The 25044-nt window shown below is 34.4% G+C and overlaps 2 protein-coding genes across 9 annotated transcripts; both read right to left on the reverse strand.

Moving 5' to 3' along the window:
* Positions 1-1940: 1940 nt before the first annotated feature.
* Positions 1941-9037, reverse strand: LOC129301921 (probable trehalose-phosphate phosphatase C). 5 transcript variants are annotated; one of them, XM_054940552.1, is made up of 12 exons: positions 8991-9037; positions 4331-4423; positions 4122-4238; positions 3818-3958; positions 3642-3713; positions 3429-3557; positions 3209-3262; positions 2970-3071; positions 2745-2822; positions 2511-2651; positions 2238-2418; positions 1941-2077 (listed from the first exon to the last, which is right to left on the reverse strand). In XM_054940552.1, exons 2-11 carry the CDS (start codon positions 4364-4366, stop codon positions 2266-2268), a joined length of 1023 nt encoding a protein of 340 aa, XP_054796527.1. In that variant the 5' UTR covers positions 4367-4423; positions 8991-9037; the 3' UTR covers positions 1941-2077; positions 2238-2265. The 5 variants fall into 5 exon arrangements, with proteins under 5 accessions (XP_054796527.1, XP_054796524.1, XP_054796525.1 ...); XM_054940549.1 differs by having other exon boundaries at positions 1941-2418; XM_054940550.1 differs by lacking the exon at positions 8991-9037 and adding an exon at positions 7402-8889 and having other exon boundaries at positions 1941-2418.
* An 8050-nt stretch (positions 9038-17087) lies between these two features.
* LOC129302985 (uncharacterized) lies at positions 17088-24177 on the reverse strand. Of its 4 annotated transcripts, none has more exons than XM_054941951.1 (3): positions 24017-24177; positions 23785-23863; positions 17088-19903 (listed from the first exon to the last, which is right to left on the reverse strand). In XM_054941951.1, exon 3 carries the CDS (start codon positions 19779-19781, stop codon positions 17469-17471), a length of 2313 nt encoding a protein of 770 aa, XP_054797926.1. In that variant the 5' UTR covers positions 19782-19903; positions 23785-23863; positions 24017-24177; the 3' UTR covers positions 17088-17468. The 4 variants fall into 4 exon arrangements, with proteins under 4 accessions (XP_054797926.1, XP_054797924.1, XP_054797927.1 ...); XM_054941949.1 differs by having other exon boundaries at positions 23785-23873; XM_054941952.1 differs by lacking the exon at positions 23785-23863.
* Between the last annotated feature and the right edge of the window lie 867 nt (positions 24178-25044).

Genomic DNA, 25044 nt, shown 5'->3' on the forward strand with positions numbered 1-25044 from the left:
ATATAATTTACTTTCAGGAGACTTCTGCCATCAAAAGTAATAAATAAATAAAAAAAAGAGCCCGTAATTTGTGAGCATGTACGCGTATCACTAGTTTAGTGATACACAATCAAAAATCACAATCCTTGTACAGACTCGAGAACTAGCCAGTTGGTCCAAGTTCCAAGTATTAAAGTATATTCCGCGTTTCTATCTTCACTCACCTCAATTCAGATTAGACCAGACAAATTCCGGATGTGACTTTGGATATTGAATGCTGGAGTCGGAAATTCGCCCTCTAAATTGCAGGATCAGGTTCATGAACTGGGCAGTTGAAGAGAGAAGGTCGATGTTGGCCCTGGAAAGGGAAAACAAAACTGAGGGCCCTTCCTTCGTTGATTTCCCCTTCTTTTCAGAACTGCCCCTTCTGTTTTTCTCAGAAAGTGCTTTTTGTGTGCTTCTCATGCCACTCTCAACTCTAGGTTCAAACTTGGCCTCGTCTTTTGTTTACGAGGTATACGTGTCTCAGTTTCCACGTTTGTCGTTTTCTTCTCCCGTCAAAGCAAAGTGCTCCTTCCACTATTAGATCTTTTGCAACTATCTTATCCAAACTAGGTAGTTGCGTTATATCATGCATTTAAATGGCGTTAAAATAAACTGATATTTTAAGTTTATCCCTGCTTAAAAGTATGGATTCAGAACAGAAAAATCTTAAGGAATTGCAAATAAGGGTAATTTTGAAACAATTTGATCAATTTCACATGTATACAAATTAACTTATGTAGGAGAACCATAAAAATAGTATCTCTTTCTGTCTCAGATTACACCACTTGCTGCTAATTATGAGCGGTCTATATTCATTATTGCAGGGATAAGGTGGAGGAGGAATTTTTATATAGATTGGTGTCTCATATCATCTACTTGCTCCATTTAAAAATATAAAATATTTTTAATTGAATCTCACCTCTCAATAAAATATTTATTTACTTTTTAACTAATCTTATTTTTTTTTACATTTACTCCTATTAAACACCCTACAATAAATATAAATTCATTATCAATAGGGGCACTTTTGTAAAAAAAAAGAAAATGATTATACTTCAAAAGACTAAAAATGCCTTACATTTTTTAATATTAAACTCCTTAAAAGATATCTTACATTTTTGAACGTATGCTTTGTCTAATAAAAAATAATATTTAAATAATATTAAATATAAATTGATTATGCAATTAATGATAGTAAATAAAAAAAATATAATAAATTAAATATACATTTTATTATAAAAATAAAATTTATTAAAATAATGTCATATAAAATTTTATTTAGATTATTTAAAATTTTTTAATTAAACAGATCATAAATAACATGTACACCCAAAGATACTGTATTATGTGAAAGTTTATATTCCATTTTTATTTTTTTACATTTATCGTCGCTTTTCTTTCAGTTTCAGTTACTTTCAGTATAATGCAAGAATTTATTTTGCAAATGTAAAAATATTCAGAATGACATGTTAATTGCTACCGATTTATCTGTGCAACCATCAGCTGGTTTTTATATATATATATATATATATATAGAGAGAGAGAGAAGAAGAGAGAGAGAGAGAGAGAGAGAGCGAACTGAAGAAAACAGTTGAAACTTCTTTTTATGTTTACTTTCAAAAGAAATAGTCTAATACCCTTATTCTCAACGCAGTTTTTTACAGTTGTTCGGCGCAAACATGCACTGTATCCATATTTTTTAGATTTAGTGCTTCGATCTGTTGTATAGTTTTACTATGCGTACAGATTACTTCGTTTGCAAACAAACAAATAAACTGTCCCATTTTTTGTTATAATCTCTGCTTCGGTATGCAAGCTCCTGCGTTTTAGCTGCTTTTAGTGCTAGCTAGATTTAATATGTGTGTATGTCAAAATACAAGAATTAACTCCACACCAAAAAGTCAAAGGTCAAAATCACTCAACACCAGTAATAATAATTAAGCAAACTTGCATGTCCAAATTACAGGCGTCTTTCAATGCGCTGCTTCTGAGAGATAAAAGCTAGGGAGCAGCAAGAGCAGCAACACTCTCTTTCTTGAACCGTATTTACAAGCTGTAGTAAATATACAAAAACTTAGCTTACAAGTTACAACTCTGAGCCAGCTGCTGCTAGATATAGATTAACAACTATCCCACTTTTTTCAAAATCTACAGTGGGAAAGAAGTTAGTCACTGCCCCCAAAAAAAAATCGCAATTTCATGACTTAATTTACCCCTTAACCAAAATTCAGAGGCATGCTGCTAATTTGAGCCAATAATGGTTTTCCTCCATTTCGCCAGACGTGACAGAAAAATTAGCACTTCTGACGGATCTCTCAGAGAGTACAGAGCTCGTGTGTCCTTTGGAATTGAAGATACTATAATTGGATAACCTTGTCCTCTCTCCTGTATCACCTACACAATGTTCACATACATAAATATCACGTTAATTACTTCTGTTAGAGATATAGTCATGTGATCACAATGACACCAGCTCAAATTCAAACCTTAAAAGCATCTTCATCGGTTCGATCATCACCAATGTAGACTGGAAGGATATTGCTGGAACTGCTTAACCCTAGCGTGTCAAGAAAATATTCCAGGGCGTGACCTTTGTTCCATTCTATGGATGGCCTTATTTCCAGAACCTATAATATGAATTAATACTTTGATCACTAACCACTCAAAGTACTAAGATTGATGGTAGTTATCTGTCTGTATTGGACATGTTGTTCTTGTACCTTTTTGCCCTCAGATAAGCTAAAGTCTTGATGTCTTTTGAGCACAGACTTCACCTTCTCTTCTAATTCAAGGTAGTCCTGACCCCGTGTGTGTGTGTGTGTGTGTGTGTACAATCAACAACTACTTTTTAACTGATCAGTACGGAAAAATTAAATAGCTGTAGTTGCTTGCTTGCTTGATGTTCTCAGAGAATGATGATGAACAATAAGAATGAAAAGGGTTACCTTTTCTTGCACTTGCCGGAAGTGTACAGAAATGCAGAATCCATTGTCCTCTATCCTTGCACCTTGTATGCCTTTTATTTCATTCTCTAATACTTTCAATATCTGTTTTGCACATAAGTTGTCAAATACGCAAATTAATTAGTTAAAAATTTGTTCAGGTGGGGATTACTCAAGCTAAATCAAACAAATATGAAGCAATATTGAGCCACTTAAATATGTGCCCATTGAATTTATCTGACCTCTCTAATTGCAGGCAAAAATTTCTTTGCAGGTTGAAAGGGAACTCCATTATCCTATGAATGGACACAGATTTATGTTAATCGGGTTCAATCATTAGGGAAAAGCAGAGAGTGAATCCATGAGCACATTATCTCCATGAATGCAATTCACATGTTGAAGGACAAGAAAAATAATAAAGAACAAAAGAAATCAGATCGAGACAGTGATCAAGTGACTCACTTTCGTGGTGTCGAGGGCCATGTTATAGTGGTCGCCATCAGAGGATCTAGCTGGCATTGATGGTGCCATAATATCCATCCCATGACTTCCAGCATAATACACATTATTTAACTTCACAAATCCTTTAACCTGCATCACAAGATAGAGAATAAGGATACAAAATAAAATAATTATCTATGAAGATCAAATTAGTCAAGTCTGCTCTTAACTCACCTTGTCTCTGCTTCTTCCACTAATTATTGCTGTCGGGAAATTTTTAGCAACTTCGCACACTGCTGCACGCATCTGGCATTGAGATTGATCACCACATTCACATTGCTCAAAGTTGAAGAAAAGTCTTACAGGAATAGTATTACCAGAAAAACGAAGAAAGAAAAAAATGTCTGTACCTCCTCAGACATAAAAGCACAATCAGGGTCATTCACAATAGGTGATAAGGTGCCATCGTAGTCTAAAAACACAACCATGTCCTTCCCACTTGCCGCTTTCATCAGTCTATCAAATGAACGCAACGCTGAAGGATGTCTCGCCTGTTCATTAAATCATACACCTATCAATCTCATTATATCAACTTGTATGATTTTCATGAATTGGTGACAATGTTCGTACACTCATTGAGTAATTTAGTATACAGTATTTTTTTTTTTAAATTTCTTCAAAAGAAAACAAAGCCCTTATTGGGTTCAAACAAACCATCCATGAATCGTAGGACAAAATGGGTTTGGTAACCGGCTGCAGTTTGGGTTTGCTTGAATTGGGTGTTTGGAATCCCATTGCCCCTTGCAGCTTGCTTAACTTCTTCTTGATAATCTATGGGCAGAAAAACAAGACAAGAGGAAAATTACAGATTCAATATTATAATACTGTTTATTTAATGAAAAAGGGCCCGTTTCGATTATTACCTTGAACGTGACAATGAGAAGGAACATGTATTTCATATTGACACTGTAATTCTCCAGTACCAGTTCTTTTCAATTCTTTCCGACGCTGATTACCTGAAAAGAGAACAGTAAAGGATTCGAATATATAAGACCGAACAGGAATTTAATCTAAATCCTTAACATTAGTATTAGTAATAAAACAACTCGGTGTATTTTACGCGAGAGAGAGAGAGAGAGAGAGAAGGGTCATATATGTGCCATTTGATGGGCTAAAGGCCCGAAAACTAATAAACAACAGTCTTAGCCCCTATATGTGATATTTCCCACTTAAAAAGAAGCAAATTAGCGATTCATAGATTTGGCCCAACGTAAGGGGACATATAGGTGGGCCCCACGATTGGAGTCATTGAGGTTGACTGACGAGGGACGTCGATCCCTAAAAGTAAAACCTTTTCATCCCTCAATCGAAAAATGAATAATAAATAAATAAAGACCCTTTCATTCTGTATTCATTGTTTTTTTGTCAATTGGTGATCGAGAAAGCAGGATATACTAGTTTACTTGCAAATGTGCAGTTTGCATTCATCTATGACGTGATTGAATCATTTCAATTTTATTTTGTAACAAAGAAAAGAAAACGTCTGATCATGCATGTTTTAAGGGAAAAGAACAGGTCAGGCAATTGTCCGCCAAAAAAATAGTTTCTGTTCTTATGAGCTTCAAGATGCTCCTGGATGGAAATCTCTTGGGCTGCGAGAAAATCTACTTGTTCTGCAACTTCTAACCCCACCACCACCAACAAATGGAATTTAAAATATCACACATAAAATAATTGGAAGTCGGTGTCGATGACCTGTAGCGAACGATGAAAAATAAAAAGAGAGTATATGTGTCCGTCAAAATCAAGTACTGGTCAGTTCAATATTCAAAGCCTGTATATAATATAAATCCGTAAAGAAACCCAAAAAAAATTGTGGAAGTCATTTTCGTCCGTCAAGTTAGTAAGCCATGAGCTTTACAGATGTTTTTCTGTGGGCCAAATAATAATAAACAGACAATAGGGTCGTTTTCTAAGAGGGAGGATTTTTCTTTTGTTTGGTTTAAACCACTAAGGAAGTACAAGTGTAAACGATAAAACGACAAGAAAGATAACTAAAGAGCTATGCTCATCTAATTGAAACAGCAGTTGAAATGACGAATTGTCCAAATACATAATAAAGGCTAGATTTGAAAGAGTGGCGTCCTAAAGTAAGGTATTAGAGTGATTCTGAGTCGGATGAGAGTGACTCCAAGTTCAATTCTACATCGAGGCCATAATTAACCTCCCTGTCTCTGTCCCTTACCTTTTTGGCTCCACTCAACGGTATTATATAAACTAGAGTTTGATTTGCTTTCCGTTAAGGTCATGGCTTCACGGGAACATCAGTAACAAGTAAACAACAATATCGTCAGTTGGATTCAGACGAACTAGATTATTAAGAAAAGGACCTTCCAGTATGTAGGTATGTTTAAAGAAACATAATACGTGCCCTACAGGATCATCCTGGTAGAAACAGAGAGCTTGACGAACCAAGCATAATACCAAATGGTGAACAGGAAAATGTGTGGCTCTGGTTATGGACAGCTATTACAGAGCCCCAGTTAAGATGGCATTGCCTGTAAGTATAATGAAATTATTTACTACGTACTACATATATTATGAAGAATGAGTACCATAGAATACAGGAGAAAGTGCTGCGAAGCGAGTCTACAGCATCTGTGTGCTGTCTTTCAAGTTCATGTAACAAAGAGGAAACAAGTTCTTAAAAAAAAAAAAAAGGTTTCCTTTAGAACAACGCATATGATAGGAGTCTAAAATGATAGTAGGTTTTTCCTGCCATTGGATAAACAAAACTTTAGCCTTAAAAAATATAAATATATAAAGAACGCAATCGGAACTTAACTGCTACACGAAAAATTATGAAAGATTTAACTTCCGTCGTAACGCCAAGCTATTTGATTAAAAATATATAATATATAGTTGAAACTTGAACCAGCTGTGTATGATTGCCAACAATACATGTGTGTCCAAGTGAGTGCAGTCATGTTATTTGCTTTCCCATACCCACAGACTCTTCCACTTGTTTCTTTATGTGTGTGTGTGTGTGTGCGTGTGTGTGTGTGTGTGTGTGTGTGTGTGTTCTAATTTCAGGTTCAAAATAACAGGACTGATACCCACAGACTCCAGAATTGAGAAAACTTGCTAAAGAAAAACAGGCTGGAAGCTTGGTTTGGTTGGTGAACTTCTTAGAAAGAACAGACCATAAGTTTGTGAGCAGTTTTTTTTTTTTTTTAAGAAAATGAAAAAGAAAGATCACAAGCAAACAAAGCGGAAAAAAGAAGAAGAAGAAGAAGCGGACAAATGCCACGCAACAAGATTATACGTGTAGCCTATGAAACCAGAAACTTACTCGTACTTTTTTATCTGTTAAAAAAATAAAAAGGGGAAGATATGACAAGAACAAAAGGACTTGACTTTTGAAACCGAAAGTGTGAACACCAAAAACTTTAACAATGAAAAAAGTAACCTCCTGGATGTTAGTTTAATAATGATAATAAGAGAAGACAAAACATAGAAGGAAAATCACATTCAAGAACTATTAAAATAAATTATTCATATATTCAATACAAATAATTATTGTTAAAATATTTACATAAACTTGTTTGAATTTGTTTGAATGATTTTTAAATGTAATTTTTCTAAAGATATTTTCCATTTACGTGTCACCTAACTAAATGGTCGACACAAAAAGCTTAAGCATCCAGGAGTTTTAAGGACGACACGTCTCTGAGCATAACAATTCCTCACCACCGGGCTCGCTACCCAGGACGAAAAGTAAAGTATATATTAGAAAAACAACTCGGATCTACAGAATATGATTGAACTCCCTCGGCAGAAGAATATAATAACCAGATCAACTAGTCTTCTGGGAAATGTGTAGTCGGGCCTTTATATATATTAAGTATACCACGGTCACATATTATATTCATGTCAGAATATGTCCAAACAAACCAATAATTAAATAATTGTGAGGGGCCGAGGCATGTCTTACTTGAAGACACCGAGCGGATCTGAAAGATTTTCTTGTATGTCAAGCCTCCCCGGTCATCACCTAGATATTATAATCACAATCAACAAGTATTGAACGGACGAACAATGGACTGATATGGGAAGTTTACGTACAAGGACAGCCGCCTAGGGTTGAAACGACAGTGGGTACATATTAACTGATCAAGGTCAATACTCTGTTCAAACAATAAACTATTGGCCCCGGTACGGTCTCTCAGATCCTCGGTCGATGATCCAGTGAACACAAGATTGAGAGAAAACAGACTCACAGGTAATAATATATATAATGAATCCTGGTAGTGTTATAGTAAGAAGATATAGAATGGAGTTCTTAGTCACCGCCAAAAAAAGAAAGAAAGAATAGATAGAGATTCTTAGCTAGCCAGGCAACCATCAAACCGCTCGGCGGTATTTTCACCTCTCTATTCAGGCTCCAGATGCTGCACACTTCTCCAGAATCAATTTTGAGGGGGAAAAAAAAAAAGACTTCGCAATCCAGCAATCAATGAGGGGGGCCAAAATTAACAAGAGATATGTATCGTGAGGGATTCGACACTGGTAAGCAAAGTGCATGCAACAGAGGCTGCAACGAAGCAAGTGGCTGAGGGAACATGCTACTATCAGAATTCAGAAGTACTACGACCACCTCCTAACCGTTTCGTAGGTAAATGTCAATGTCCTTTTACCCAGGGCTACCGGCGTCGTTAGCTAGGGCCTATGCAGGCACATTGGCAGATCTTCTAACACGTGGCAACATCCTGTACGCCCGGTGCCCACAGCGGTCGCGGAGGGGTCCAGATCTCGGAAACCAACGCCTCTGGACAATGTCGGAAAGCGGACCGGCAAGGCCCAGTCAAACATGGCCCATCCTGGACACGCGTACGGTGCGCAAGCTCGACACCTGCAAAATCTGCACAGCAATTGACGCCAAAGGAAAAAGGAAAAACCTGCAGAACCGGAGGAGGACAGGCACACGAGGGGTGACTGGGCCCATAAGAGCGCGCGAAGCTAACCTCGGAGGAGGGTTGTGGGGAAGGGAAACACGCGCCCAGAAGTAGCGCGTTGGGAAACGTTGTGGGAGTGCTGGTTGTTTAGGGAAGGGAGAGAAAAAGGGCAACAGAAAAACGAATTACAACCGCTTTTGTGGATGGCCGTGCCAGAATCTAATAATTTCGGGCCAATATCAAAACGAAAATGGAATAAAATAAGGGGTGATAGATAGCCTGATATAAATTGAAGGATAGGGAAATAAAGAAAGGCGACGGTTAGTGTCAATAATGAGAGACGTGACAGAAAGGGCATCAAAATGAATAAAGAATGCGAGGAGATGTGAAGTAAGTAAGAGCTGAGAAATAGTCCCCAACAAAAAAAAAAAACCGTAAGAAATGAAATTGCAGAATAACATAAATCACGCCGACAGATTCAACGAATTAAATAACAAAAACAAGAAAAATATAGAAGAAGAAGAGAAAAATGGGAAGAAGGAGAGGAGATATAAACATGAAGAAGGAGGGGGGGAGAGAGAGAGAGAGAGAGAGAGAGAGAGAGAGAGAGAGAGAGAGAGAAGCTTACCGAGGATGGGAGAGGGGAAGAGAAGGTGGGAGAGGGGGAGAGAAGAGAAGGGAGAGGGGAGAGTATTTATAGGAGGAAGGCGAGGTGACAAGTGCGGTGATGGGGCCCTTAACTGCTATTTCGAACTCCTCCTGCCTGCTTTAATATTCTTCTTTGTATTTTCCCTTCTTCCTCAATAACATTTTGGTATATTCGTGTAATTACCGATTAGGCCTGCCTGCTTTGCCTGGGGGGGCCTCCTGCAAACCGCGTCTGTCTGGCGCGATCTCTGCTCTTAATTAATTGAGGGAAAATTATTGCTAAGAATATGGAGAAAATAATATTTTCTGAAGAGGAACGTAAAAATAGTAACTATTGAGAATGACTGAATACCAAAATATAATTTTCTATATTTTGTTTAATCACATCTCAGATTGAATTTGACAATTACGTTACTGATAATAATAAATAAACAAGAAAATCAAAACAAATGAAATCTTTTTTGTGCCTTGAAGATTCACAAATAAGTCCTATAATAAATTTTAAAATATGTTTTCAATTGTATTTATTTAATTTTTTTAAAAGTAACGATTTTAAAACTATATTCAATTAATTATTTTTCAACAATATATTGATTCAATTAAATTCAATACTATATTTTTGTTTTTATTTGTGTGGAATTGAAATCCACACAACTTTATTTTTAAAAGATTTATTTTTTTGTAACTTATGCCATACCATTAATTTTAAGGTATTATTGACAGATTTTATATTAAGGTTATAATAGTCAATTACATTTGTCTTGGTCCTTCAGCCTAATTTTAATTTTTATGGTCCTTTATAATAAATATTATTTTTCCAAGTTTTTAACAATAATTTTCTTTAATTAATTTCCTCCAATTTTTGGATTTCTGTTTTCCCCCCTTAAATTTGGAATTTGGATTCTATAGGTGGCATAAATCTACTTACTCATAAATATCCAATATGTGACACCATCACAGTGGTTCGACCAGCTGTTAAAGATTGTTATATAGTATTCAAAAAGCAAAGAATTTTAAAGTTTTGGAGGGATAGCGCATGTAATAGGTATTATAATAGTGAGTTTTTGTTTTTGAATTTTTTTTTAAAGATATATATTGATAATTTTTAAATGTTGATAAAATCTAATGAAAATAATGAGAACTCATTGAGTGAGTGGATCCACTCACCAAATCTAAATTAAATCCTCAAATTTGAAAATTGTGTTCTTAATACATGGGAACCGTTTGTCCCTATTTATAAGACAATTTACCAAATCTATGTAATAATTAATATATTTTTAAAAATACATGCTTTTAATTGATTGATAAAGAGAGGATAGTATTTATTTGAGGAAATTTGTGGAGATGAATAGTTTTAGAGATATGAATTACTTTTTTTTTGTTGGTATAAAATAGGTAAAATTACACTGTAGGCGTAAACGACGAGAGTAATCCCTCTACCCTTATTTATAAGTCATTCGGGAGAAAAAATTATTTCATCATTTAATAAAAATAAATAAGAAAAAAATGATTTTTGTGGATGTCGGTAACATTTCTGGGCATTAAGCGTGTCGCGAGATACAAGGTCCTTGGCTTTGACTTTCAACCTCTAGCCCAGTAAAAAGTCACTTGCCTTTTTTTCTATGTGGTATGTGGTATATGGTATCCTTTTTACTTTGCAGATCTCCATAATCTTCATCTTTTTAACCTCTGTGTGTGTGCGTGTGTGCGCTGACAAATTGATATTAGTTTTTAAAACACATTCACTTTATAAACGAACCCTGTACCTGGACTTCGCGCCACATACTTCGCTCTTGTATGTACACATACGAATTTCTTTTGCCTCGAAATGTGTGCGTGTGTGTGAATTGCAAAAAAAGAAAAACTATACATATTTATACAATTGAAATATGTCATAATACTATTTTTCTGTGTCTAATATTCCTATTTCAATCTTAGGTGAAGAAGAAACCTTAAGTAGATGTTTAAATTAAATACTGTTAGACGGAGGCAGGGACTATGACGCACAGATACCTTTATTTTTAAAATTATAGGACGTTTTTTATACGTGCAAAATATCATAAAAACATTAAAAATATAATTTTAATTCAAAAAATATCCAAAGTAGCATACATATATAATGCTTTATAGTAATACTAAGCAAAACATAATTATTAATTATATGTTTATTCTATATATACCTAATTACATAATGTTTAGTCAATAATAACTGATATAATATTAATATCTTCTTTTTGACTATCATTTAAAAATAGAATAGCTTCTATATTAAGTTCATCAGAAATAAGTTTGCCACTCTTAAAATTTTCAATATCATCAAAGTTATTTCATTCATCTTTGTTAATGTCTCAAAAAAGATATTACTAATAAAAAGTTTAATATCTCAATTTTTAAAAAAACTTAATTTTTTAAAAATTTTCTTGAAGTATCAGCTTTGAAGCATTAATTATTTAACTCTCAATTAAAAAGTATTGGATACATAAGGAAAATTAGACAAATGAAGAACATCTTTAACATCATCATTACATATTTGACATCAGTTATCCATATGCATTTCACATTTCATTCGACTTGCATTAGTGAGCAACTTATTACAATAAGCCAACCACAAAAGAATACTTACATTGTTTTGCAATGCGAAGTTTCTACATTTGGGTCAACATATTGTAAGTAGATTTGACCAAAAATTGACCATTTTTGCTTCAACTTCCATGTAGCTTCCCTATGACCCTCGCTAAGAACAATGTCATTCTGAACATGTTCCCAAGTCGACTAATTAATTCCCAACCAAACATTTGAACCTGACCGTTTCTTATCAATTTAGGGTATAATATCAGAGCCACACTTATACATGCTTCACAAAAAAAAGCTTCTGCAAATTTAAGTTCGATGTATATCCTAGCATTAAATATTAATGTTTTAATTCAACTCGAGAGTAATTCATTAAATTGTGACGCGATTAATTAATTTTGTAGTAATTCATTAAAAATGATAAAAAAATAGTTGGCGTATAGAGATTTATTTTTCGTCAGATTTCACTATCATAAACTGTTAATCTCTTCGCAGTCTTATATCACACCCGCGCACACAAGAAGGCGTGCTAAAAGCCAATCATGTAAAGTTGCAAAGACCATTTGTTCTTCCAAGATCAATATGTATTATATACGCTTAATGAAATGAACGATAAAAAAGAACATAAAAATTAAAAATTAAAAAGGCTAGCTGTCAAAATAAACCATATAGGATGATGTTGATTTGAATAGGTATTACAACTTTATAAGCAATACTTTCTCTGAATCTAATCCTTTATATTAAGGATTTCTTAGTATTAAATACTCCAATAAGTCTTTTGGGATGTGTATATTGCATTAATTATTTTATTCTATTTATGCTCTCTATATGTAATTAACACACCCCCTCTAATTCTTTGCGTAAATTTCGTTCTAGAACAAATTTGCGATCCTAAAGTAATTAAATTACTCTGCATGAAATTTTGGGATATTTGATACTTTTATTTTAAAAATGCTCATATTGCAAATTTCAAATTTAGATCCTTTACGCAGTGTTTTTTTTTTAATTGATGGTATTGATTAAGGGTAAAAATAAAAACTTACTCAACTTTGATATCATTTTGACGAAACAGCTAACTTTTCTGCTTGATTTCAATGAAATATTTTAAAATGACATGCATTTAAAATAGAGGGAGTAATTAATATGATAGAGTATTAGGAACAATGTAATTATGGAAATTAACGTATTGAAACTCTTCTCTTTTATTTTGGACAAATTCCATGATGTAATCTAACCAATTATTAATATATTGTCTTAATAAGTTAATATCTAGTATGTCTGAATAAAAAGCGAAATATATTAACGATAAGAGGGTAAGTAGGAAATTGAAGGCCAAGGGTATATTTGAATAAGAATGCAGATCTTTCCAATAATAAAATGAAATAAAAAAGAGGCATTTTATCACTAAAAGCATTTATAATCGATAAGAATCCATACTTGACGCACACATGTGCAAGATCAAATCTTTAATTCCACGACATCCCAATCCTATGATAGATTTGTAAGTATCATGTTAACGTTAAATTTATTCGCTACGTTGTATCACATGAATGTCGTAAACTCATAAGCTGTGCTTGAAATGGCGTATTTATTTGTTATCCAGCAATTAGCATCACCTAATAGTTTAACCCACCAAAGCAAAGTGAACAGAGATTATGGGTGGCTTAATTTAATTAAAATCTCATCATTCCACGAATTTAAACAATGAACATAGACCTCAAAAAAAATATAACTCATCACTTCACATGCCCAAATATATAAAAAAATCGAATTTAACACTCACTGCTTCTTCAGTGTTTTTTTTTAAATATATAATGCTTCTTCAACCTTCTATTTATTTTCATTAGAAAAAATCTCTATTCCGTTTTTTATTAAGAATATCATACTTACAAGATCCTCAAGTTCAAGAATCCAATAATAGCATGACAATCATAGACTTTCTCTGCGAAAAAAAACAAACTGATGGTCGAGACGAATTATCATTCCAATTGACAATAACCTATGGTCGAGACAAAACAACAAAAACAAACTGATCTGTTGTCACTCATATGTACATAATAGATATATATATATATATAATATAAAAATTCTAACTATATAATATTATAAAAAAATTAATAAGCCTACTAATAATTCACAAGTTATAAATAATGCAACCTATCTTTTCCCCCCAAATTCTATGTAACATGGGGCTTACAATAGGTTTTCCATTAAAAAAAAAACAACAGACTAGCATTGAACTTATTACCTTTCTGTGTGTAAAAGTTTTTTTATTCCACTTTCTGTGTAAAACTTTATATAAATTGCCGTTCCGTGCAAGTTAAAGGTAGTAATGTTTCTTATATCGCAAATAATATTCTGTCAAGCGTCAATAGCTTATTATTACAAAAGAAAACATCAAATTACAATCAACGAGTCGGTGGGATATTGACCAACAAAAAGGTATAATAATATGGAATAATTTTATCAGAAAGAATAATATAGAAAATGGAATCGTTCAAGTATTCCCAATAATATAATGTTTCTTTTCAGATTTAAATTAAACGTCTACGATTTAAACATTAAATAAAATGGAATTCCATCTGATACTTTTTCATAGATAAAATTAAATACATGCTGTTTGCTGAAAGTTTCGATGAAAGATTTGGTGCGATGCTGTGGGATCACTCATGCACACACCAAAAACCACATGCTACTAAATACTCCCTTGGGTTGAGAATATAAGAATATTTTAACAATAATTTACATATGAATAAAAATTTTATCCTCAGTGGTGTCATTTTTTCTTTTTTATCATTAGTTGTAGTTAATAACGAGTAGGAAGAAAATCATAAATTCACATTTATAAAAGTAAAAGTTAATAAGTATAAGAGGTAAAATGAAAAAATATTTTAAAAATATTAAATTGCTTGTATTTTAGATTAAAATTAATTGAGAAAAATGTTTATATTTTTGATTGAAATGTATATATACTATGAGAAAGGCGAAAAAGAAAAAGAAAAAGGAGGAAGGACTTGGAAATACATACAGATTAATTAATCAATTAATTAATTAACTAGATGAATAAAGTCAAGATTCAATTGGATATAATTACCCAAACACCCCTACAGGACTAGGTCACTGGCAAAGGAAGCAGAAACCTTGAGAATTAGCAAGTGAAATATTCAGAAATCTAATGATGAAATGGTATCGATTTGGCTTTGTCTTACAAGGGGGTGGAACCTTAATTGCCTTTCTCTTCAAATTCCTTGAATTTGACCCACTCGGGGAATTTTCCATGAACCTTCCTCAGCTTATTTTGTTGTCACTTGCATGGTCAAACAATTCATATGGCTTTTCATGTATTATAATCAGGATTGGAACTGTTGCTTGGGGATTCTTGTCCCATGCAAACGTGTCTTTCAACAAGAGACACAATAAAATAACAATATAGACGTCATTCATCTGAATCGATCCATCTTTGGACCAAGTTCACGAGAATCTAAGATATCGATGTCTTCGTGAATTATATAGAAAGCCCTGCATTGTTCAAAGCCGGGAAGCGTGTGGTTAATTATTTTGGATTTTATTAGAATCAACTAATTATTACCTTCTTCATGGCCAAGTTTTATGTATATATTATATACAATGTTCTATGATCGTAGTCGTATTGTTATGTTATACGTGTGCAACAACTAAGGGTACGTTTGGTTTGACCTTTTGCTAAATGTTGTTTGGGTGTTTATTACGTTGATTGGAAAGTTCATTTAATAAACACATGAACCCCATTGAAAGTCCGTTTTGAAAATACAGCCCCAGCTGGGTAACTTTCTGCTTTTGAAAAATGCGACTTTGACGGTAACAAACCCTTGTTCCCATACTGACCCCTCTGGACCAGACTCTGTGTGTGTGTGTGTTTGGGGGGGGGGGGGGCGTCGGTGAGTGCTTTTCTTCCCTTCTTCATGGTCTGTGAGAGCGAGAGAGAAGGCGATAGCTAGAGAGCTAGAGGAAGCCCGGACTAAGAAAGATGATGATGATGATGATGATGATGAAGAAAGAGGTAGAGGACGGTGGTGAAAATATTCAAAGAAGAAGACCAAAGAAAGAGCAAGATGATCGTGGTGATAAAAATATTCAGAGAATATTCTTCTTCTATCTTTTTAATGCAATTATAATTTTGAAATAAAAAGATTCTTTTATTCTCATAATTGATAGCTAATTTTAAAAGAAAATGCGCGCGAATATTTATATATTGATATACTCACCATATTAAATATATATAATTAAATTAATATTCTTGGTCATTACATATTTGAATGTAATTTTAATTTATATCATTTAAATAACTTTTAATATATCAAATTGGTTTTTTTAAAAAAATATCTAAACATAAATCCCGTTATAATAATTAACTTTACCAAACGCAATCTCGACCAGTAGACTTCTGATAAACGAACATTTAATATAAATCAAACAACATGGGAAGCACGGTCTTCATGGAGATCCTGAGCATGCATGCTGCAGTGGAACTGGGATGTTAAAATACACTAAATAGCAAGAGAGCAGAACGAGGTTGCTGATAAGTTCATTAACGAGGGACTTTCTTAGTCGTCTTTTTTGAGAGTTGCTCGTGTTTATAAGGAGTTTGGTTTCTTCCGATGTTTTGGAATTTCAGTCCCCTTTTATGTAATCTCTTTTTAGACATTAATATCGGAAGTTAAAATAATCATATTTAGGAATCAAAAGTAATTATAAAGCCGAAAAAATTGTTTCGATAATGGTGATAAAATCACAATCAATCGAGATTTTGCCTGCTCAGCGCATGTTTAACAAAAGTGACAATATACTTTTGTATTTCAAAAATCACGATACAAGCTTGCGCAATAATTTATGTTTCCATTTACTCCTCTCTCGTCTTTCTTTTGCGTTTTGTCAATGGTACTTTTTTTTTTGTTTTTTGAATTATTCTTAACGAATTCCCAATCTTGTCATCTTGACATGGTTACTTAAATTTTTTATTTTGATAATTTTTTATTAAATAATTTATTTTAATACATTTTTATTTAAAATAAGATGTGTTCTATTCAACATAGATACTTCCATTAAAATTAATGATTTTTCTCCATACTAAAATATAGAAAATAATACTTTTTATCCATTAAATTATATTCAACAATCATTAACATTAAATCATAATTATGAAAATTTAGAAAACTTTATAAATCCTATTTTAGAAGTTATACACCCAAAAGTGATTTTGATAAATCACATCCAAATAAATTCAATTCTTTTAAATTACTTTTCAAAGAAAATTTCCAAACAAAGAGTACAATTAATCATAGTCACTTGAAACCCAAACTCTACCGCATAAGTTAGGAAAAAAGTGATGCGCTTTTGGATTAAACCCAACTTTTCAAGCAAAACAAGACAGTTAAACTATGGCCCTGGCTTAACTTGGGGGCATTTTCCCGCATTGGCCATGAAGCTGCGATTTGGGAAGCAAATACTCTGATAAACTCAATATATCTTACACACAATGCCAGTCTATGATAAACTAGGAAAGAGGTGCACCAGGTTGTCATTAAATGACATCAGAATTTAAATCTCTTTGCCTGCGGAATGGCCACATTGACCTTTGACTATGGACATACATGAGTCTACCAATAACATTCTCAAAGTCACACAGAAAAAGAAAGAAGCTGTAAAAAACAGAAGATGTGGATCCCTTCGATCCAATTATGAACCAAAAAAGCACTATGGATTATCCAGGTCAAGCTTACAAAATCAAGAGTCAACTAAGAGGGTGTAATTTCATCAATGTTCAATTTAATTTGTTTTAAGCCTATTTGCATGATCCGCCGCCTCAACTTACTTTTCTATTTTGTGTAGAGTCATCTATCAACCTTTGCTATGTAAAAATCTCGTCCAATTGTTCCCCTCCTCTAGTTTCTGAAGCTTTGTCCTTTTCAGCTGAATTGGGCAAAGCGTCTTCGTGAGGCCTTTCAGCACCCGATCCCTCATTGGCTCCTGGAGTGGTCTGAAGGTCTAAAGGTGTAGCTGCTGGATCCAGCTCTCGACAACCCTTTGGAGCATTATCAGCTTCTTCGCCTGTAAGCATGTAATTAGGAACTTGGTGAGAAAACCGAAACATCTCCCCTTTAGGAATCCTCATCAACCGGTCAGGGTCAGCATGCCTTCCAAAGACAGTCCTGAAATCCGGAAGCTTAATCAATGGGGCAACTAATACGCCGAGCTCCTCGTCAAAATCCTCAAGCACCTCCACCATATCATACCTGTGTATCACTTCATCTGGAGTCTGTTCGTTCCAATCAGGAGACCAGTCCTTATAAAGAGCCCATACTTCCCCTTTCAGGGGAAAGATGCGAATGACTCCTCTGGTGCCTTTTGTCCACCTAACCTTGTGTGAGAATGAATTTAATGACTCAGTTATTTCATGCCTGCCAGTCCTAAAGTCCCCACAAGTTTTAGTAAAACCAGCACCTATCCAATCTATGGGACCCAATTCACTATTGCTCCTAGAGTTAAGCCAGCTGATTCGCATTCTAAACGGCTCCATGGATATCACCTTGTGAATTCGAGCATAATAGCGAGGCATTCCATCATCATCATCATAAGCAGCCCAGACCTGGTCCTCACCAAAGGCATTTTCAGCTCTATCCAAGTCAAAATTGTGGAAATCAGGGTCTGGAACATTCATTATGATGTAGGATTGATTCTCCTTAACCGTATTATCAGATGTGACAGGGAAAGAATCACCTTCTACATGGCAGCTATTATCTAGAATGGACTCTTTATGCTTCTTCGGATCAGATGTTTTACCAGTCAATGTGCCTTTCTGTCTCTTATTCTCTTTGGGCTTGCTTGTGATTTTAGATTGAGCTGCCAATCTCCATTCTTCAAGTTTCTTCCGAATTTCACCTTGTGCTTTATCCACCAACATATTTCGGGTTTCAAACAATGACAACTCTCTCATACTGTTAGGCTTCATGCCTGGAAAACCATAGTTTCTTTCAGTTTCCCAGTTAGCTTTTCTTGAATCAGGAGCATATCCTGCACCAGCTGCTCCTTGCCCCATGCTCATATTGTTTGTCATGTATCCTTTAATACCATTCATGCCAGTATCATCTGTCCTCCTCTTCTTCCAAGGTTTCTCCACTTTGTGAAAAGAACCATCAGTCCTCTTCGACATTTGACTCCTCTCCCATTCAGCAATTGACGGTACTCCTTCACGTTCCCTTCTGACTTTCTCACTAGCCTGCTGCACAACACTTGCAGCTTGAGCAGCAACAGATGATCCATCCATACCACCAAAACCAGCCATGCCAGAGCGAGGACCCCACTGAAAACTTGTTTTACTAAATGACGACATGCCTGAAGAACCACTGGCTTCTGAATTTTGAGAAACTGTAAAATTTTTTCCAGCATTAGCTTGATTATTACTTGAAGCATGATGTCGAGAACTCTGCTGCTGCTGGCGAGAAGACCAATTTGTTGACTTGAAATAGTTGGGAGGCGGCTCCTTCTCTATAGCCAAGAAAGCCTCGTTACAATTGGGACATAGAAGTCTATGATTCAAATAAACCCTAAGATATTCATAATGAGTCCTGCATCGATTACAAATAGTCCAAAAGGTGTCAGCCTTCTTCTGTGGACGAGGAGCCGGGGCATGGCGTGCCTGGGAATTATTATTTCCAGCCCTCACATTTGAAGTTACATTCTTGTTAAAATTATAAAAACCATTTGAACCAGGCACTTCTGATTGAGATCCAGAATGGATGGGAGCATTATGTTGAAAGCCTTTCAAACTCCTCTTCAGGTTATATTCTAGCCTCTTGGTTTTATCTGACAACAAACTCCATGCCTCTGAAACCAGCTTAAATGCACCCTCTGCACCTAAAGACTTGTTTTTATCAGGGTGAAGAGTGAGAGCCAGCTTCCTGTACTGTTTTCTAACCGTCTCTTCATCATCAAAGGGGTTCACTCCAAGTATACCATACCAATCCATTTCTCCACTAACTTTATTCTCAGCAGAGACATAAACATCAAGGTTGGTCAAAAATTGTGAAAGACCATCCAATGCAGGATACAAATTTAGAGCCTTGAGAGCAAACTTCTTAGCACCAGCATATTCCTTGTCTGAAAATTTCTTCTCTGCTATTTCCTTGGCCCTAACAGCCTCATCTTTGTTGCAATCCATCATGCTCCTTCCCCAACAATTGATGTATTTCTTCCTTGCCTAGCTAAATGAAGGCAGGAATTTGACTAAGCATTAGATTCTATACCATGCTACCTTTGATTGATTGAAACCCTTCAATCTTGTACCTGATCAAAAGGAGAAAGAAAATGAGACATGTCACCCACTGAAATTAAATTAAAAAGAAAATAGACATGTTAAAGGCATATATGCTAAGGAGTTACTACTAGCCAAGATAAAATGTCCATATCTTATGCAAACGTCCAAATACCAAATGTTATGTTAAACTTGTTAAAATTTATCCAGAAAAAGGGCAAGTACTCATATGGAGACTGTGATTCACAGAATGACCTTGAGTCCATTGGACCCACAGCTAATGGGCCGACTAGTAAGGGCCCGTTTGGATATCTACTAGAAAAAATTGGTTAAGAAAAAAATTGATTAATATGATTGATTTTGAATATAATTGATTAATAAAATTGATTTTAAGAAGAATTGAAAATTAAGTAAAACCATGGTTTTGTGAAAATATATTCAAACATCCCCTTTACATGTTAAAATCAATTATGAAACCAAAACTATGGTTCTGTGAAAAAATATATCCAAACATCCCTGTTACATGTTAAAATCAATTACGAAACCAAAACCCTAATTTTCTTAAAAATATCCAAACACTCATTATATATGTCAATATCAATTATAAACGCAAAACCATGATCTAAAAAAAAAAAAATATCCAAACACCCATATACATGCCAAAATCAATTATAAGCTACTATTCAATTCAAATTTTCAATTCAATGGTTATCTTACAAGCTACTATCCAATTCAAATTTTCAATTATACTCTTCTAAAAATTATCGAAAAATCATATAAAATAATTTACAAATCAAGTTTTTGGGTTTATAATTGATATTGGCATGTATAGAGGTGTTTGGATATTTTAAAGGAAAATATGGTTTTGGCTTCATGATTTTGGCATGTATAATAGGTGTTTGAATATTTTTAAGAAACCATGATTTTGGTTTCAAAATTGATTTTAACATGTAACAAGGTGTTTGAACATATTTTCATGAAACCATGGTTTTGACCTCCAAAATTGATTATTATTCATATCCAAACAAGCACTAACTAACTACTGGGCTAAGGTGTGATTTGAGTGAGAGTGTAAGAGAGAAGGGTTATGAGTTTCATATATTTTGGGTAGTTAGGGTTCAGAGAGGCTAGGCAATTAGTGAGTCTTGTTTGGGAGAGACTCAAGCCTCTCAAATGCTAAGAAGTGGTGTGCGTTGGACTTTGTCTCTATGTTTTGTGCTAATTTTCAGCTGTTTAATTCATACTCTAGCTGCGTTTGCTATCTTTTGAACATCATTCTTTACTTGGCAAGGCTCACTATGTATTATTTCACTAAACTTCTAATCAAACGGCAGGGTCTAAAACTCTGACTACAGCTAGTGTTGTTACATCACATTTACAGACATGGAAAACTATTGATATCCTGGTCATAATTATAACATAGAAATAGGCCAAAAAATGGAATTGAGAGAATTGGCAAGCAGTCATCCTATAACAAAAGAAAATGACAAGATAATGGAGTTTCCCATCAGAGATCCTCAAGTGACCCTTGGAGAATGTGAAAAAAGTCACTTATGGGAGAATTTAGGGAGTTATTTGTCCATCGAGGAAGAGCTAATTACTCAGATTCTTGAATTGTGATTGTGCAACCATGTTTTACTTTGATTCAACTGGGTTTTGTCAGTAACAAGTGGAAGTTTAAATATTCTCTTGCTAGAGAGAAATGTTATAATTACAAGTTGCCAATATCTCAATCTTGATACTAAGATTGCAGTCTTATGATCCTATTCATGGCAATCAATTCCAATCATATATAAGATCTAAAATCCACTTGAATCACATTAGGATTGCAATCCAGCCCATTCAATCCTATCTTGGAAACTTGCCTTTTATTTTTTTATTTTTTAAATCTTCTACAACAGTGTCCTCTGGCATAAAGAACTGGCTTGTTTAATGATGAATATTAATGTAACTACTACTTGGTAACTGTTTTTCCACTCCCTTCTCGTCAGAGTTTCTAACCTGACAAAGTTTCAGGGTTCCCTCATCCTAACCACTGGCTAAGTCCTGTCATATCCTTTCTTTACCTTATTTCATATTTCCTATCTTTCTATCGAATATCAAACTTGCTTTCTTTTCCATTTTGCGTTTTAGTGGTGTTAGGAGGAAAAAGGATTCAATGAGTTTTCATCCACTTAAATCACTCCAGCACTTATTTAAGCATGGTTGCAGTGCATTTTTACTTTGCTACCCTTCATCTTTTTCGTGAATGTTAACCAGCGTTTTTTTTTTCCCCTTTGATATCTCAACGATCAAATTAGGTCATTAAATGGCTTGCCAAATTAGGCAATACATCCCCTTAGGGGAGTCTCACAATTCGCCCTTGCTCAATCAAGAGTTAGCCAATAGTATATCGCTTTCTAATTCTGTTTTGTATTCTTGTATATGTTCAGATTCTGGTTTTCTATATCTATTAGTTTTCTTTTGTTTTGTTTTCTTCTGTGCTCTTTCATGTTGTTTTTCTACATTTTTCTGTAGTTTATGGTGTTCTGTTTTCAACAAAACTAAGTGTTGAATTGTACAGTAACAATGCCAGATCAAATAATCCATTAAATTTTTTTTCTAAACAAGAGAAAGATGTAAATGGCTATGATAGGTGTGATAAGGTCCTGTAGCGCAGCCTGCACAGGTGGGTGCTAGAAAAAAAAATCCTACAAAAAACAGACAGCTTCAGTAAAAAATTTACACTCAATCACTCTCAAATACACTTTAGAATAAATCCCATAGTGAAGCTTCATTTCAACTAATATTTCTAGCCATGCTACAGTTGGTCCATTACCACAAAGTTTAAATGCATGTGTCCAGAAAGTCTATGGACAAGGTAATTCAGAAGAACCATACAAACTCTTGATACAAAATTCTTTCCTCCTCAAATATGCATTTCTCATGCAAATTTAAACATCTTGGAAACAAACATAAAGCAATGCCCTCAAAGACTTTGCATTGCCTATCCAAATGGACTGAGCATAAACGTCTTGGAAGTAATGCCAAGCAAAGTAAAACAATCAACATTTTCTCCCTAAAGAGCCAATTCTCTAATCCCATCAGCAGAAAATGGAGGGAAAATCAAGAAAGAAAAAGGATATTCGATATAAGATTTGTTGGATCTCATAATCAGATATGACTATTCCAGAAGATACATATAAAGAAAGAAGTTTCAAACGGAGAGGCAAAAAACGCTTTTTTTTTTGGTAACATCGTCACCTTAACACACGACATGTCATATATCATGGTTGTGATTTTTAAAAAAAAAAGTGAAACCAAAAAATGTCAATTTTTTTTTTTTGCCAGAAAAAAAAAGTCAAATTCGAAAGCACTTTTTTTCTTGGAATTGGACGGCACGGCACCCATTTTATTTCTGTAAAAATGGGGGGAAATAGCAGTCATTATATTAGTGAATCTGCTTTCGTTAATTAAAAAAATTGCCATGTCTGGACAGCTCCTTTTTAGTAAAATCATATAAGAAGACAGACTCCGCAAAGCATTCATTCGATAGTCATTTGGAAACTCAACTCATATGCTGAGGAATTTTCTCTGGACCCTAGATAACACTTTGTTTCATAACCTCAGAAGCTAGCATAAATCGTCACAAATTTAGAGAACCAGCTTCGACTCTTTAAAAGAAAAAAAGCTACATCAAAACCGAAGAATTCATATGGTGGGAAATCATCCAAAATCACGATTACAGCCAGTCAAAAATGATAATTCATAGCCATAGAGAAGGTGAGCAGGCGGCAACAGACAGAAATGATGCGAAATTCAAAAGGAAAATTTTCTTCGTCATGTATCTCCATATAAACTCTTGCACGAAATCCCAAAGAAATAAAAAGAGAGAGAAATGTTGAGCAACTCAGTAGAAATGTTCAGAAATTACCTCTTTTCAGACACTGAAACCGAACCCGAAGGCAGCTGATGCTCGCCCAGGATCCACAGCAATATGCATTTCAAATAACCTATAACGGTCTAAACAAATTTGAATTCTGCAATTCAGTACCTTGAACTGAAACCCTAGAGTTTGATGTATCCCAGATCTAACGAACAATTTAATTGCGGAGACAATCTTTGAAGGAGCAACAATGATAGAACTAATGAATAAGTAAAATTACCTAGCAGGAGAGAGGGTGTAACGCTAAGCAACTTGAATCTGAGACGACTATCACCATGTACAATGACTAATCTGTAAAAAGGCTCGAGAAACTAAGAAGAATCTGTTTGCCACAAAATACTTGAGAAAAAGAAAATAGAAAAATACAAGGGAAAGTAAGTATGGAGCTGGTTATAAATAATTCCTTCTTTTCTCATTTATTGTTAACCCAAATGCACCTTTTTTTATAAGGAGTTGTAACCCAAACCTTAACCAGGGTTAAGTTTTAGCCCTTGAGTCTGGATTTGCTGCAAATGGTCAAATATTGCCCTGTCCATTATTAAAAAATACAACATTTTTTATAGTTTGATAACATTGTTCTAAAAATTTACAAATCTATGTGTAATTTTAAGTGCAACTGTACTTGTTAGTACAAGTAATATAATTCAAATTTTGAAGTTTGTATTTGCACGCACACACTTTTGAAAATTTTTCGCAAGATAAAATGGTGCAGTGGAAATTCAAGTGAAAATTTTAAACCTAATATAATCTTTTTTCCTTGTTACAATGACATCAAATATAACTGAAGTTGTCAGAGTCTTATGCTTTCTACCCTTTCCAGTCTTCCACGTGAGCGTCAAGTTGGTGAGATAGATCTGTGACCATTTTGATCCCTATATGCTATATACTTGGATTTGAGATAAAAAAACTGAATCCGTTCTGATACATTTTATCATAATTAATGACCGTTGCTTCATTCTTCTCCAAACGTTAAAAGTCTTGTAACCACTTAGCGGGATCTCAAATAATAAAATGGAGGGAGAATATATGTGAGTAGAGTATGACCAATGATTTCGAACCCTCTGCGTTCTAAAAACATTAAAGAGCCCACCATTAACCTCGATTAGTTCATACCTTCTCACTTGTGTAACATATTCTAACTTCTAACCAATTTTGCAAGTTCGTTCCATTTATTTCCATAGTTGACCAGTACAGTGGCTATATTTTTATCCATTTTATTTGACTCCATAATTGACCTTTTCTCAACAA

The sequence above is a fragment of the Prosopis cineraria genome, unplaced genomic scaffold (genome assembly GCF_029017545.1).
Source record: "Prosopis cineraria cultivar Desert tree isolate PC_DT_omini unplaced genomic scaffold, ASM2901754v1 PC2, whole genome shotgun sequence".
Classification (NCBI taxonomy): domain Eukaryota; kingdom Viridiplantae; phylum Streptophyta; class Magnoliopsida; order Fabales; family Fabaceae; genus Prosopis; species Prosopis cineraria.